This window comes from Fulmarus glacialis, unplaced genomic scaffold, assembly GCF_000690835.1.
Source record: "Fulmarus glacialis isolate BGI_N327 unplaced genomic scaffold, ASM69083v1 scaffold14245, whole genome shotgun sequence".
Classification (NCBI taxonomy): Eukaryota; Metazoa; Chordata; class Aves; order Procellariiformes; family Procellariidae; genus Fulmarus; species Fulmarus glacialis.
The window spans coordinates 1-15,680 of NW_009212412.1; the positions used below are offsets into that span (position 1 = coordinate 1).

General features: G+C 42.5%; 1 protein-coding gene across 1 annotated transcript; it reads left to right on the forward strand.

The window, feature by feature from the left end:
- Positions 1-9,948: 9,948 nt before the first annotated feature.
- On the forward strand, positions 9,949-14,250 carry DESI1 (desumoylating isopeptidase 1; the record flags this gene model as incomplete). Its single annotated transcript, XM_009577881.1, has 5 exons — positions 9,949-9,986; positions 10,932-11,001; positions 11,656-11,765; positions 12,557-12,679; positions 13,802-14,250. Coding segments are annotated over 5 exons (435 nt in total), but the record flags the coding sequence as incomplete, so codon positions are not given.
- Between the last annotated feature and the right edge of the window lie 1,430 nt (positions 14,251-15,680).

Sequence of the window (15,680 nt, forward strand, 5' to 3'; positions counted from 1 at the left end):
GGGCCCGATGGGTGGGAGCAAAGTGGGTTTTAGCTGCAGCATCCCTGTCCCTGTGGTCAGCGGGACGTCAGTAAGGCGGCTCCAGGTGAACAGGGTCCTGCCTCTTTTCCCCCATCTGTCCTTTGCCGCTTCATTCATTTTCTTTATTAAAGGCTAATTAAAAGTCTTGCTTAGTCCCTGAGGTGAGGGAAAGCTCTGTTCCTGACTGCTGTGACGCCTTGGCGGGAAGGCTGAACTGGGAGAAAGCCTTCTGCTGTTTACGAGGTTGTTGAGTTCAAACGGCTCCATGTTGTGGTGAGGCTGGCCTGGGCTAGGCGTTGCACGGCCTGTGGTGTGCAACTAGCCACCTTCTCCTGCCAGAGAGTTTACAAACGTTTGCTGTATGCCTTATCAAGAATGTGTGCGTTTCCAACTGAACGTTGGACTTGGGATGCGAAGGAAACTTCGGTTTTGCTTGAAGTTTTGGAAGCATGAATTAGGGACGCAACAGGAGAGTGTTTTATACCTGTTACGTGTAGACTTTGGCCCGAGTCAGACCAGCAGTCTGTGTGAGATGAGACTTCTAACAGACTCAGTGTCTGAACAGATGGCTCTGTGTAAGCTTGTTTTACAGTTTGTTGGCATTCACTTTGCTCATCTGTCCTACGAGGAGATTCTGTGCTTTCCTGCAAGCTTAAAATGAAAGTCCAAACAATTCTTAGCATGAGGTTTCATACGCGTCAACGATAGGCTTGCAAAGTTGGGAAGAAACTATTACAGAGATCGTACGTGATGTGCTCTGTTAGCCAGACAGCAAGAACAACTTTGGAAGATGTGTTTCCTGCACTGGATGACCTCAAAACTTTTTGTGTGGTCAGAGTCACTTCTGCTGTAGCCCTCAGGGATGTAATTTTCACCTGTTAGTTCACAATAGCCACGCTTTATCTTGTGCTAAGAGTTATAAATCTTAAGATACAGATTACATGTGTGCATGATTTACATGTATTTGAAGTGAGCAGATTTTAACCAGTCTTATTTCAAAGTGTTGGGTCAAGCAAGGACTTGTTACAGAAGTAGGTTGTCACTATATGTATCTCCATGCCAGTCTTTACATAGATCAAGTGAAGGCTTTATAGCACTCTTCTTATCCACAAAGTCAATCTTGGGATCTTGTAGCTTTCTGAATTTCCACATAAAAACGCTTGGTGCATGACTTCATTTTTGGTGCTTTTTATACTATCCAAACAACAACTTAAAAACTTTGTGCTTGCGATAGAGTTTGGTGCTAAATATCTAGGAGTCTGGAAAACTTAAAAATCTGAACATGTCTCTCGGTCGTGTGGGAAGTGTTGCTCACTAGTACTGCCCGGTAACTAGCTGAGTTCAAACATGTTCATGGAACAGGGCCAACTAGGCTTGCGTGGTCACAGTGACAGTGCAGACTGCAGAACATTTGGGATTATGTGGATCCAGTGACTGGATTGATTGTTCCTCTTTTCCTTCAAGTTAAGTATCTTCTGTGAATTTACACTGAGCTCTGTCATACCTCCAGATTATTTTAGACACTTCCCCAAGAGCAAAGTGATAGAGAGAATACTCCTCTTGTCTCATGTACGCACCTTTTTTTTTTCTTGAAGAACAACAAAAACTGTTGCTACTTCTCTGTACATCAACTTTCAGATGGTCAATAGCTATTTTTCCATTTCTTTTTGTCAGTGATGTTCATAAACTGTCAGGGAAAGTCATAGAAATTGAAGAGGAAAGGATTTCTTAGATGATTTAGTGCTAAACATCTCTACTTACGGTATTCTTTCCATAGATGCCAAGTGTGATTGAAACAATGCTTTTGCTTTGAATGATAATTCTGTAACATCGCCTATATTGAAATACACGTATTTTAGAGAGAAGAAACAAATACAGTAATTAATTGTGCAATTCTTAGCATGCTCAAAAACAGAAGCTCAGATCCCCCTGACAGAAGGGGATAAATCTCTTCTTATGGGGCTGACCACTGCGAGAGCATCACCACATGGTGTCTTCAGTTGTGCTAATGGGATCCAGAGGTATTATGGATTATGTCAGTACAGCATTCAAGGATCAGCTCTCACTACTAAATGTTATCCTAACTTTTTCAGTATCAGTTCTCTCCATTGTCATTGAATGATGAATCTGGAAAGCAGAGCTATACAGCACACTTCATACCAGGCTTTAGAGTGACTTAGTCATGCCCCTTGGGCACGTCTTCACTTTTCATGGCAAGTTTACTCTTTTTCTACCTGGACTACTTTTGTTCTTCTTACTTTTCTGTGAGTTTCCTGTAATTTTTCAGTGAATATTTCTATTCTAAAGTATACATGACCACATATTGTAGTTCAATTGCCTTTGGTATCAGAAGCAGCATGTTTAATTTTTGTGTGCTGTTGCTCTACATGCATCTTCTCTACAGGTACTGTTCCCCCTCTCTCCCCCATTCTCAGTCTGTGGGACTACATTTGTCTGTCCAGCTACATGATCTGATAATAATCGATGTTAACCTGAATGCAATGAGATTTCTGTTTTCAAGACAGAAAACATAATCCACCTGATTCTGTGGAGGGTAGACAGGAAAACGGAATAGTTCAGCCTGCAGTGCTGATTTTGAAGTAGATGTCCAAAGGCAGAGAAATCTTTAAGGAAGATTAAAATCCTATTGCATCATAGGCTTAAAGAAAAATGTCTTGCAGCTCTCAAAGTTCTCCTGCCTTGTAACTGAGGTTATTGCTCATGTGACTCACAGAATGGGCAGGAGCTTAGTTTACCACAACAGCTTTGGCTCAGTGTAGTATAAATTAATGGTGAGTTGACTGGGGGTGTGTATCGGTTGAAATTTTTAAGTGGTGCATTCAGCTGTAGGCACTTAACGGCCCAGAAGGAATCAGAGCAAAAGGTATCTGCTAAAAGGAGGTATCTTTTGCTTTGTTCCTTTTTTCCAGACCCAGCGCATTACCCTGCCTCTCTTCCACCCGTTCTGAAGAGTTTTGAATTGCTCCAGCATGAGATTCCATCAGCTTTGCTTCAGAGCATTTGCTAGGGATTTCATAAAAATCAAGTGCATTACCCTCCCCCAATCTAGCCTACTTCTTGGTCTCTCTAGGCACCTCAAGGAGAAGGGAACTGAAGCAGGCTCCTTCCTCTCTGTTAGTTTTTTTGCTTCAGTTGAGCACCCTGGGTAGCACATAGGAGAAAGTGCTTGACTAATTAGGATAATTTTCAATTCAAAAAGGGCAGGAATCTTAATGGATTGGCCTAAGGAAATTGCAACAATATGCAAAGCAGTGCACTGCTAGAAATACCCATGCTGGTTGACCAAATTATATTGCTTCCAGTTCCACTTTTTTGGGGTCTTTTAGAGTCTTCTGGGGCTTGCATATCCATTGCAGAGCATAGATATGTTGTTAAAAATACTAAGCTTCCTATTATTTCTTTACTTTTTGGCTCAGGAACAGGTGGTGGTCTTGCGCTGAGGGATGGATGGCCTAAGCTCTGAATGGGGTGAACTAAATGCCCATCTCCTTATAAAATTCCTTCATGTTTCAGAACTCTTCTGCCCTTCAGTCTAATAATTTGGATTAATAGACAAAACCACTTTCATTTGATATTTAAAATACACAGGAATAAATGACATTGCATGGCCCTCAAGAATAACAAAATAACTGTGCCAGTAAAATAGATTGGCGAGCATCTAATCTCCCTTCTGCTTGGCCTTCCAGATAAATCCAAGCATGGAAGTAATCCTGTTTGATTGTATTCTAAAATTATACGGGCTTGCTTGCTTCTTTCAAAATACCCTCGTATCCTAACAATGACAGTCTTCTGAATCACTTGTACAACAAACAAATCTAGCTACTTTATTCTCCACATTCCTGTGACTAAGCTGAGGGTCCTGGAATTGTTTAATGCATTTGAATGTTGAATTGTTCACATAGGTTTCTGGCTCATGTAAGCACCATGAAAGTATTTGAGCTATGAATGTTATAAAGAAAAACAACAGTAAATAAAAAAACTTGTTTACTTGCCAGATGATACTCTGCCTCATTCAAACAATTTGAATCTTTGAGATGCGTAAGCACACAGATCTATGCTGAATTGGCATCCCTTCCTGAGTTCTAGTGAGTATTTTCAGGAAAGATCCATATAAGCACCTCAGCAAGGAAAGGGGAAAAAAAAAAAAAAAAAACCAAACCCCAACAACAAAAACACAAAAAAACCCCAACTTAAAGATCAGGTATGTGATCAGGTTTCCAAAGACTGACAAGCTATCACCCTAAACTCTCACAGACATAACACAGTAACTTTCACATCCATGTTCGTGGTCTGTGGCAAATGCAAGGTAGCTTGACTTGCATTAGCTCGTAATGGAAGCAGATCAAATTAAGCTGAATTGCTTCACATTTACTTCAGGCTGAGCTTGCCCACAAGCAATTAGTGTGGGACAGCTGATACCTTGTAACTTGACCATGTGCACTAATTGTTGTATGATTAAGTGTGTACATTGAAATTTGCAGCATCCTTTCCTGCTCAACAGCCTTCTGTCCCTTGAAATATTTAAACTCTTGAGGCATCTTGCTGTTTCTCTGGTTTACCTGGATGGACAGTAGACGTCCAAAAGAGTATCATCCCATCAGGACATTCCTGTTCTGCATTATATGTTGTGCAGGCATCATTTGGATTAGCTTTGCTGTAGGTATTGAGTGAAGGGTAATGCCTGCAATTTAAAGGCTTTTGCAGCTCAAATGGAAATTACTGGGGAATCAGACTTTTCTGTACAGTTATAGACAGCTTCAGGTTATGAGTAAATGAGTTGGTTTTGGTGGCAGTACCAGCGCATAGTTCTGCCCATGTTGCACCGTGCCACGGGAGTTTGGAGTGTTGTGGCAAGGAGTGGAACAGCGTGAAATGCGATGATGTCTGCCAGTATCCCAGATGGTATTTGCAATCCCTTCTCCTAGGCCACTCAATTGTCTGTGGGATGTAAGCTCTATCACACTGTAGGATTATTTGAGGAGGCTCCCTGGCAAGCTTGACCTTCTATTTTTTAAACTGGACAGTGCTGCCAGAAGCAGCTTTATTGGAAAGTGTCGCTGCAAGGCCTGGCTACAACTTGTGCCTTAGCACTGCTACAGCAGTACCGTACTCATGCTCTCTCTTGGGCAGCTGGCTGTGGAAACAGAGCAGTGCCAATCCTTTCTTGGTCATACTGTTGGGGCTGGTATGTGTATCAAGCCTTCAGAGGCTGCTAGCAATGTATTTTGTATATAGTGAACAATGTCCAGCAGAAGGCAAGACATAACTTCTGTAGTACAGGCTGCCCTGATTGCTTTACGTGAGCTTGGCAGGAGTGGCAGTGGTTGTGAGCTGTCACCTCTTCTGTGCAATGTATGAGTTTGAGAGAAGGGCAAGAAGAGTCATGTAGGAAGATCACCAACAGAGGCAAAACTTCAGGAGGAAGATGATGGTGTCCATGAAGGTCTGTACAGAACCTCTTACATGATGCAACAGACAAACAACATTGAGATTCTTGCTGAGCAGCAGGAAAGGGAGCTGCCCAAGTTCCTCAGAAGCTGGGGGCTATTGACTTATTCCTCTGTCAGTCAGTTTGGAGTTGAGATGACAACAGCCAGCTGTGCAGCATGGGAAACTGCAGCAGCATACTAAAAGTTCTTGGTCTTGGATGTCCCTGGGTGATGTGCGTGTGGCCAATAATGGCAGGTTTCTTAGGCATGGGATTCCCCTACGGTGTTGTCATTGGAGAGGCTTGCACTGCCTCTGAGCAAGCACAGTCCACCAGTGGCAGAAAGGGATTTTATTTTGTCTGCAGCAGGCTGGAGAGCTACCATGGGTGCCTTATTGTCATCAGTGCTGCAGATCTGGCATGTGTTCTCCACAATGCCAGCCTGGTTAATGTCTTACAGGAGCCAAGCAAAAATAGCAGGTCAGCAGCTCCATTAAGATCATCAAACCAGTGCTTGGCACAAACTGACCCAGCTGAGCAGCCTCAGACAGACCTGCCTTATGAAGACAGGCGGCTTCACTTTCCAAGAGCTGTTCTGTTATTGCCCTGGCAGTTGCTGCCTGTTGTTGGCTATGGATTTCGTGTGTAGCAGCCAGAGAGGAGCCCCTCAGGGTTGGACTGCAGTCTAATGCAAAGTCCCTTTCCTGAATTATGTTTGGGTTTTGTTCATACAATCAGAGAATTGCATTGGTGGAAGGACACCTCTGGAGGTCCTGCTCAAGGTAGATCAGGCAAGAGCAGATTCTTCAGGGCCCTGTGCAGCTGAGTTCTGTGTATCTCGAAGGATGGAAATTCCACATGCTTTCTGGACCCCTGCCCCAGTGTTTGACCACCTTCATGTTAATTTTTTTTTTCCTCTTACTGAGTTGGGAATTTCCCATTTTCCAACTAGCACCTGTTGCCTTTCACTGTGCACCTCTGAGTAGAAGGCGGCTCCCTTTCCTCCATACCCATTGGGTAATTGTAGACAGCAATAAGGACTCTTGGCCTTCTCTTTTTGAGGCTGAACAGACCAGTTCTCTCAGCCGCTCTTCAGTACAGCAAGTGCTCCAGCCCAGTGTCTGTCTGTCAGTGTCTTCTGTAGTGGTATGATACAGAAGTGGACACGGCACTCCAGACGTAGTCTCCCAAGTGTCACAGGGGGAAAGCGTCACCTCCCTTGAGCTGCTGGCTACAGTCTTGCTAGAGCAGCCCAATGTGTGGTAGCCTTTGCTGCAGTGATGTTTTCGAGTAGGTGTTGTAATTGCACGAGCAGGTTCCCGACAGCACCTGTGGCATTGTCAGCATCTGCTATAACTTTCACCTGCATGCAGAATCTAAGTGCAAAGTGGCAACTTTGTGGAAAGCCTTTCATCGTTGTTTGCTGGAAATGTGTATGAAAGTAAATATTAAGATGTTCATTTTCTGTTTAGCATGCAAAAGGGCAAATACAATTCTAGTATGTGCTGCCTTTGAAATGGTTTGTTTCTGAGCCCCGAAGGATAAAGTTCAAGTTTCTAGTGGAAAACAGTGATTTATTGTGAACAAATGTGTAATAATTTATTAACAGATATGCAGAACACTAACTATGCAAAGCCAAGCAGTAGAGCCTATCGTAGGCCCGCTGCTAAAGTTAGGACAGTGCACTATACCCTACCTCACAGTATACCGCTGCTAAGCCTGCAGTGTCACTGGTTTCTGGCAGCTCTAGAGCGCAAGGCGAAAGCTCTGATGGAAAAGGTGTGGAACAAGGGCCAGAAGATGGAGGAGCACAACAGCGTGGGACATGCTAAAGGGACAGCAAATGCTCCTGAGATGTTGCAACACACTGCTCCACTTCTGTCATCATTGCTGCTATCTTTTGGCTTTCATCCTACTCCACGCCTATGTTTCTGTGCAACGGGTTGACAGTGAATATGCTTGCTGCCTGGCTGTGATCCATGGTAGTGATGGATCAGTCCACCTACTTCAAAACTGTGTGTGCTTGCTTCAACTGATGTCTCTATTGTCACAATAGCCTTTTCCCTGCCTCTGCTTTCATACAACCCTCGTCTGAAGCAGGTATCTATCTCTGTGCCTGTTTTGCTTCAGACTCGAGCGGAAAAAATATGGTAGTGATTTGTTATTCCTTATTTGGACACATAAACATCCTTTTCTCGGAACTCTTGAAGGATTATCCTCATCAGTTTTGTTCCTCTGTTTTACCCAGTCCTGATGATCACAGGAAGTTGGTTTTGCCCAAGAGAAAGAACTCGTGAAGAACTGCAGCTGCTTCGAAGTAGCATGTTCACTCCTGGCACTCACAGACCAAAGCAGCCTGACAGAGGAGTAGGAGGGGATAAATACCCCAAGACCCTCTGCCTATAGAAAGGGAAAGGTAATGCCTCTGCCTCCCTGTAGGCCGTTGATGCTGTGGCACTGATCTAAGTAAGGACAATCAGAATGTCTTTCCACAGGACAAGTGGGACTGGGACAATGTGCCCCATCACTGCTACCGCACCAGGTATCTTAAAAGAAGCTGGACACCAACAGAAGAAGAGTGACCCCTAAAGTTTCAGTAGAGAAGCCAGCATCCTGGAGGCTGGGGGATGAAATATTGCTTGGTCAAACTACCGTTTAGCTTTAGGCCCCTGATACACTAACTGGGGCCCAGTGTGTAACATTCTGCCTCCTCTTTGGGAATCGTGGGGGAAGAGCAGGGGAATGCAACTGAGCTGAGTTTCATTTTTACCAAACTTTTTTTTAATAAGTGGAATAACTTACTGTTATTCTGAGCATCTGATTCCAGCCTTTGAAAAGCAGTGGCAGTGCACTTTCAGCATCATAAGCTGTGAGAATACAAACAGGGTGACTGGTGGAATAGCTGCTAGGGAGAGGCAAGGCCGACAGTGTGATGAGGGGTGCAGCCAAATCCTGAGTTAAGGTCAGTTAAGGCAGTGGCCCTCAAGGTAGCTAAGAAAAGCCTGAATGTCACAAGCATTTGAATAAAACATTAAAAAAAAGACCACAGCTCTGAGGCTGCCTTTAAAGGAGGAGGATAATATCTAGACATAATGGCCCAGAATTCAGGAAGCAAGAAGGTCTGTGGCTAGCTTTGGGAGGCCTGAGGCTGGTGTGATGCAAACAGATGGTGTCCAAACCAGAGCAACGCCGGTTGGCCAGCAGTTAACCCATCAGTGCTTTCTGAACAAATTTTTACTAGAACAGTGCCTCTTGTGTTCAGGTGGCTTTTTTTATCATGTGTACAGTGTTTTTTATCTAGCTCTGGGAAACCTGCAGATTACTTTGGCAGATCATCACATCGCATTCTGGTATCTAAAAGTTGAACAATAACAACAAAACAAAACAGAGGTGCTGCTTGGATGTAAAGGATAGTGGTGTGGGAAGTGGTCTGCTGGGGGAGAGCACTCATACGTGGAGACTGACTAAAAGGGTCAGGAGCCTGCTGCAAGCAAACAGAAGCTGTGGCAGAAGAGCGCTCAGCCTAGTGCTTGGGTTCAGGAGAATACTAAATGTTGGTGTGCATACGGTTTTTCTGTTCTAAATCCACTTTTCTGGGTGTTGTGCACCTTGTTTGGCAAAATAAAGTTATAGCGCATCTGTCATAGCATGCTGTTGCTTCCTACAAGTTTATAAAGGGGTACGATACCAGGGACCAAGCTTTCAGGTTATGATAGATAAAATAATTGAGCCTAGAGCAGTAACAGCTGGTGACCCTTTGAAGAGAAGTTTGATCTTGAGATCCTACTGTGAACACAGAGAGGTTTAGGTTTCCCACTTCTAGGAAACTGAAAAAGCATTTCAGAAAGGACTTTTTCTTAAGACACAATGATATTATCAGTTTAGTGGTGCTCGAAGCAAGTCTTTGCTGCCGTGTTCTACAAAACACACAATTTTATAACTTGTATAAATTTCAACCCTGCACTTCTGCCCCCCAACTCCCACTTAAACTGTTAATTTTTAAGGGCAGAGGGAGGGAGGGAAAGGAGGAGACCATGGAACGGATTATAGAGACTATCACCACAGATCGTATGTTCAAGTCAGATCTCTCATCAGCTACTGAAAAAGAAAAGTGAATACGCTGTGCTGGCTAACTGCCTGCAATTATGAAATCAGTGTAAAATTAAACTCTTCTGGTCCTGACGGAAGACTCTTATTTTAGGAAAAGGTTTCTTTTCTTGGCATGTAGACAAAAGCCCAAGGAAGGTAAGCACTGGCAGGATAGGATGGCATTGCCACCTCTGTGTGCAGGAGGAAAAAAAGTGCAGCAGTAGTGTGGAAGGAGTAGTTCATTTGAAAGAAGGACATTCTGTTTCCTTAGAAGCAACTCTGGGATGAAATCTGTGATATTACTGTCACGGTGAAATAATAAGCATGGTTCCAAAGTGATTGACAGAAAGTAGGCTGAAATCTGTAAAATACACTGCTAATAACTCTTCTTTTCTCTGCATACAGGGAAACAGCTGGATGGCATCTGGTAAGTGTCTAGATTTAAATTGCATAATGTGTATTAAACACTGTGTGGTGTAGGAAGTATATTCAGTTTAAGATTATATATGCTTCAGATCTTAAGAACACTTTGGTGCTGAAGAGAGACCAAGGCACTTTCTGTTCCTGAATACAGATTGACAGTAAGATGATGTACAGTCAGGTGCTGGTTAAACTTCTCCATCCAAAGTTCAGTGGACCCCATGAAAAAAAGTGTTGGTAGTAGTTGTTGCATTTTAATGCACTTGTGCACTTTTTCAAGAGCAGGATGTTGTCCTTGTCCCAAGCACTTTGTCTTCTGATTGCAGGCATGACTAAACATGAGAGTAAAAGAGTAGGTGGGAAGAAGGTATTACAGAATCAGGCCTTCTGGCATATAAGAGCAGTGGCTACATTCGGTTACAAAACACCCCCCAATTTGCTATGATTCATATCAAGAGTTTTTTTTTTTAAAAAAGGCAAAAAAATCCCAAACCCTTGTCCATCCATTTGCCTCTCTATTGATCCATCTTCAGTGATTGTCTGACCTTCTTCTCAGTCAGTGTCTATCAGACATGCACTTCTGTGAATGTGGTAGCAGGGCTAGCTCTGTCTCTCTGTCTCTGTGACTTCACCTTCAAACCTTTAGCTGAAAGAGGCTGCTGGAGATCTCATGCTGGTGTGGAAGTCCCTCTCTTCCTATGTTCCTTCATGCTTGGGCACCTAACTAAGCATGTTCTTCCCCAACCACTTACAGAGTTACCGTAGGCTTGATAATCATTGCTTACATACCCATTCATGTCCCAGCAGATCCTGTTCCTACTCAGAGAAACACATTGACCTTTTCTTTCAGTTATTCACTTCATGATGTCATTGATCACATAAATTTACCAGTGATTTATGTGCTAGGTTAAATATTTCCTTTGTTTTACCTGTTTTTTGTTCTCTGTGGCAGGCACACCTCCATAATAGTCCATAAGGATGAGTTCTTCTATGGCAGTGGAGGAATCTCCAGCTGTGCACCTGTAAGTTAAACTTATTTTTCTGTTAAGATAATTTTGTGATAGGGTTACCTGATCAGAATTGCTCATGTCACTGTCTCTTAGAAAAGCAGCAAGAGGCTTCTGAATTCAGCCAGATGTGGCTGCTTGCCATGGTTGCCCAGGGCATCTGAGGAAAAGGGAACATGGACAGTGGGTTTAAGCCCAACTAACTACAGGTTGGGGGTTGCTTCTGCTGGTAGTCTGTCTATCCAAGACACCTTCTGCAGTTGCACTGCCAGAGTGACACCTTGTCTAATTCTGTATTGATAGGTTTTACATGCAGACTTGGCAACTCAAGGCATCCTTTTTAAGATTAGAAAAAAATTCATGATGCTTTGTCAGACCTTTCTGTTCTTGGAGAGGCAAAACTGATAGGCTATCCTTCTAAAGCAGAATTTTACCATAGCTTAGAGCTTTCAGCACAGAGTGTCAAGTATACAAGCTGAAATGCAAGTTGCACGTTACTTCTCATTCTCTGAGTGCAGAACAGAGGAGGCCAGGTCTTTTTGCTTGACAAATATACCAAAAGTTCATCCTTTTGTGCCTGGACAAGCCACGATAGCTCTGTTCAGTAGAGTCCTCCAAAAGAATTCAGTCTGTCCATTTAACATTGTCTTCTGCTGCTAATTTTTACAGGGAGGGACACTTCTTGGCCCCCCAGACTCAGTTGTTGACCTGGGGAACACTGAAGTCACAGAAGAAATTTTTCTGGAATATCTTTCCTCTTTGGGTGAATCTATGTTCCGGTAAGTAGCAGCTTGTACTATAAAATCTGTATAACAAAAAAAGCCTTTAGGGGAAGGGGTGCAGAATGGAGGAAGGTATTATGAAACCAATCCTACTAACAAAGCTTTGTCTGCTTAGTGTATTATTTGGTACTCTCCAAATATGAGACTGGAACTGATGCACCGATACACGAGGAGCTACCAGCTATTCAACCCTCTGGTGTGCCAGCCTTGAGCTAGGCTGGGAAAGCATTCTGCCAGGAAGCCTTTCACACCGTTTTTCATAAAATGGAATAATGCCTGAAATGCCTTTGAGAGAATCACCAGGGAAAATGGAGGCATTATATGAAATATTTCAGTAAATAGTGAGTCATAGGTGAAGCGTTGTAGTAAAGCTGCCAACTTTCAGATGAGTAAAAGCAAGGTCTTGACTGTTAAAGAGTCTAGTCTACTTCTCACAAGAATAGGAAACAGTAGCATTTAGTGTTCTGGCTGTATTTCAATGTCTATAATTCCTGTGATTTCTCGTTACTCCTTCTGTGGTTTTAATTGAAGAAACCTGACCTCACTTATCCTCCAAAAAACCGTTGTATAAAGTCAGTGATGCAGAGAGATGTCATTTTCCACCCTGATTCAATTGCATTTGAAAGTGAATTGATGTCTGTATTTTACCTATTTGCCTTAGAATTCTTTGTGGGTAAAAATGTGCTAATGTAAGGAGATGTTCCTCATTAGGAGTCTAAGTTTTTCTGCTTGTAAGATTTATTGCTGAGTCTGTCTTTTTATGTTTCAATTCCTTTCCTGTGGCTCAGAGGAGAGTCTTATAACCTCTTTGAACATAACTGCAACACCTTCAGTAATGAAGTGGCACAGTTCCTGACAGGAAGAAAAATCCCTTCCTACATCACTGACCTTCCAGCTGAAGTTCTTGCCACGTGAGTCTGCATACTGCTCCTCTCTGTAGTGTATTGCTTCATGCTAATGCTTAAACATTTGACAGAGCCAGCGGTATCAGCTTCTGCTGGCTCTCTCTGAGAACCAGCATAAGATTAAGGAGAGGATGCTATTTGCTTTACTTCAACACCGTACGACAAGTGCTGACTGGCACTGGCATTACTAAGAAGACAGGAGAAGATTGTTCTTTCGCCTTTAACTTAAACTAGTTATTTTGTGATGGTCTCTTATATGTGATCAGAGAAGCACAGAAAGTTTCAGAAAATGGTGCAAGTTTTTTTTATCTTAGGAAACCAGTATCTGTTAAAGGTCACTTCTCTTACTCTAAGCACCGTAATTGCAGTGGAGGTGTCAGCTTTGCTTGTGAAGAGGCAGGGGAGATGTAATTTTACAATTAACGCTGCAGTTTAAAGCTAGGACTGGATAGAAAAAGAGGAAATGAAGAATTCCTGCTTGCTAGTTCAGTTTTTTAAAAACTCTCTGCTAGTGAGGATCCCAGTGGGATGATTTGAGCTCCATCATTTAGGTCTTATTTCTTGTAACGATGGTATACCACATTATTTGCGAGACACGTCTTCTACTCTGGGCTCTTATCCCTTCAGATCTCTCAAAATCAGATAAAGGCTATAACAGAGTGAGTCATATTGAAAGATAAACCAGGTGGTACAGATTGCAACAGAAATTATTCTGTGAGAGTTGAACCATTGTCTTATAAGGGAGCTAAGGCTAATCTTCTAGCAGTCTTTAATAATGATGTGGTACTTAATGCAGTTGCATAACAGGGATTTCGTTCGCACTTAAGTAGAATGAATTACTAAAAGCCAGTTTCAGACACAGTATTACCACATTAACAGTCTGGGCATGCTAGGACTCAGAACTAGCTTGTATAAAATCATGTTTAAGATTGCTAGTTATTGAACAGTAAACTCTCTTTAATAGGATAAATTAGTTTGCTTTCGTTCGTAGTGAAAGTCTGTTCTTCAAATTTGCTTCTACAGTGTTGGTCTGATTGCACTCTAGGAAGCGAGTGCACTTCGGTAGTAAATGGGGAAAGTTGTTCATCAAGTAAGCTATTTGAGATGTTTATTTCTTTACCTTCTCAGACCTTTTGGACAAGCTTTAAGGCCCCTCCTGGACTCCATCCAGATCCAGCCACCCGGAGGAAATACCTTCAGCAGACATAATGGACAGAGCTAACAGGAGTGACCCAGTGGCCCAGCCTCACCAGGCCTCTTCCTTTTTAAACATGAATCTACCAGATTTCTATTTTATAATTTCCCATCAGAATTAACTCTACGGAAGTTGCAAGACAAGATTTAAAATTTCCTAGGGGGAGGATTTATCAGGGTGCATGTAAGACAATGCTACCAAAAAGATTGCCATAATTTCTAATAGTATTATACTAATTTATAAAGGCTGTCTTGTCCGAGTAGGCTGACACTTTCGAAGTAAATCCCGTGCTGGTAAGTGGGAATTCATTCCATGAGCATTCAAGGGCCCATTACAAAATTTGGAGTAAGTAAGAGGATGTCCTAGCCATCCCTTGCAGGCTTGCGTCTCTTTCTCCTGTCACTGCCTGTATTATGGGGGTATTTGCTGAAGTCTGTAGCAAAAAGACAAAGGTAGCCTAGGAAGTGAAGGTGTCCCAGGATTAGTCTTCTGCATATTTTATTGACATTATGTTATTTGCTCAGGGGAAAAGCTGAACTCATCTGATTAGAATATTTGCAGTGGCACAACTGTGTGGGAAAGGTGATCAAGCTGAACTGTGTGTCAGTGTCACACTCAGAAGTTGAAACTTTCAATGGGACTAGCTGTGTGTGGGAAGGAGGCTGGAACTGAAGGTTACCAAGAGCCTCGTAATGCTAGATCCAAGAGTAATGGGAAAGAATGAGCTGAAAGAACAGAATCTCATGAGTAGAAGCGGTGGAAACAAATTTCAGGTGAAAATAAAATGAAGTGAAATGTTTCCTTTTCTTACATATAAGCTTACCAGCTGATAGACAGAACCTTGTTAACTATTTACCTTTGCATAAGAGCTGTGGGTTTTTTTTTTTTTAACTTACCAAGCCAGAGTTACAGTACAGTAAGGCAGGAATAGCATGGCAATTGCATGATAATATCAGGTGAAGCAATTCTGCCTTCAATATCTAGTTGCAGACACAGTGGGAGTTCCAACTTTCTTTGATATTGTTGTCCTGTCTAAAGCAGTCAAGCACATCACAGAGAGGGCTCTGCTTAAGTGCAGGAGAAATAGGTGGTAGGTCTCCCCAAATGTAAAGAAAATGAGGAAGAGTAAAATTAAGCTTTTCTATGGAACAATTGAGTTTATTGGGATACATACAGAAGCAGTCCTGTCCTTAGATTGACATTAGATTGTATCAATACTGCATCTTCTACTTTTAAGATTCTTATAGCTTTGCAATTATTTGCGGTGGAAAAAGATCAGGGGAATGAAAGAATAGGCACACTGATTTCTTTTCATGCATGTATATACACTATTTTCCTGAACAATATTGTAGCAGTTACATTTAGGAAGGAACACAAGAAAGACATCGGACAAACCCCAAAACGTTGCTGATGCTCCATAAACGGGATTGCACGTCCCAGATGCTGCTGAAAAAGCATCTATGCAAATGTATAGCCCTTTGTCCAGTGCTTTGTTGTGAAAAGTATTGCTGCAAGTTCAGTCCTGCATCTCAGACTTCCTGCGCTGGAAAGTTCCTGCATACCTAAAGGAGATGTCTTTCCTCTGCTGGGCTCTTTCTCCCAGAATAATACAGTTTGATACGTTTCTCACAGTGTTACTCAGTGTGGACTATAACGGTTTATATTTTTGAGGGGATGGAATGGAGGAAAACTGCAGTTTAGTCACTCTGTCAAATACTCTGTTGCCCTGCACCTTGTGGAGTCATTACACAAGCGGAAATAGGGTACTCTCAGTCCATTTTGCAGTTTTGTGTATATCTGCTCTCAGTGCAC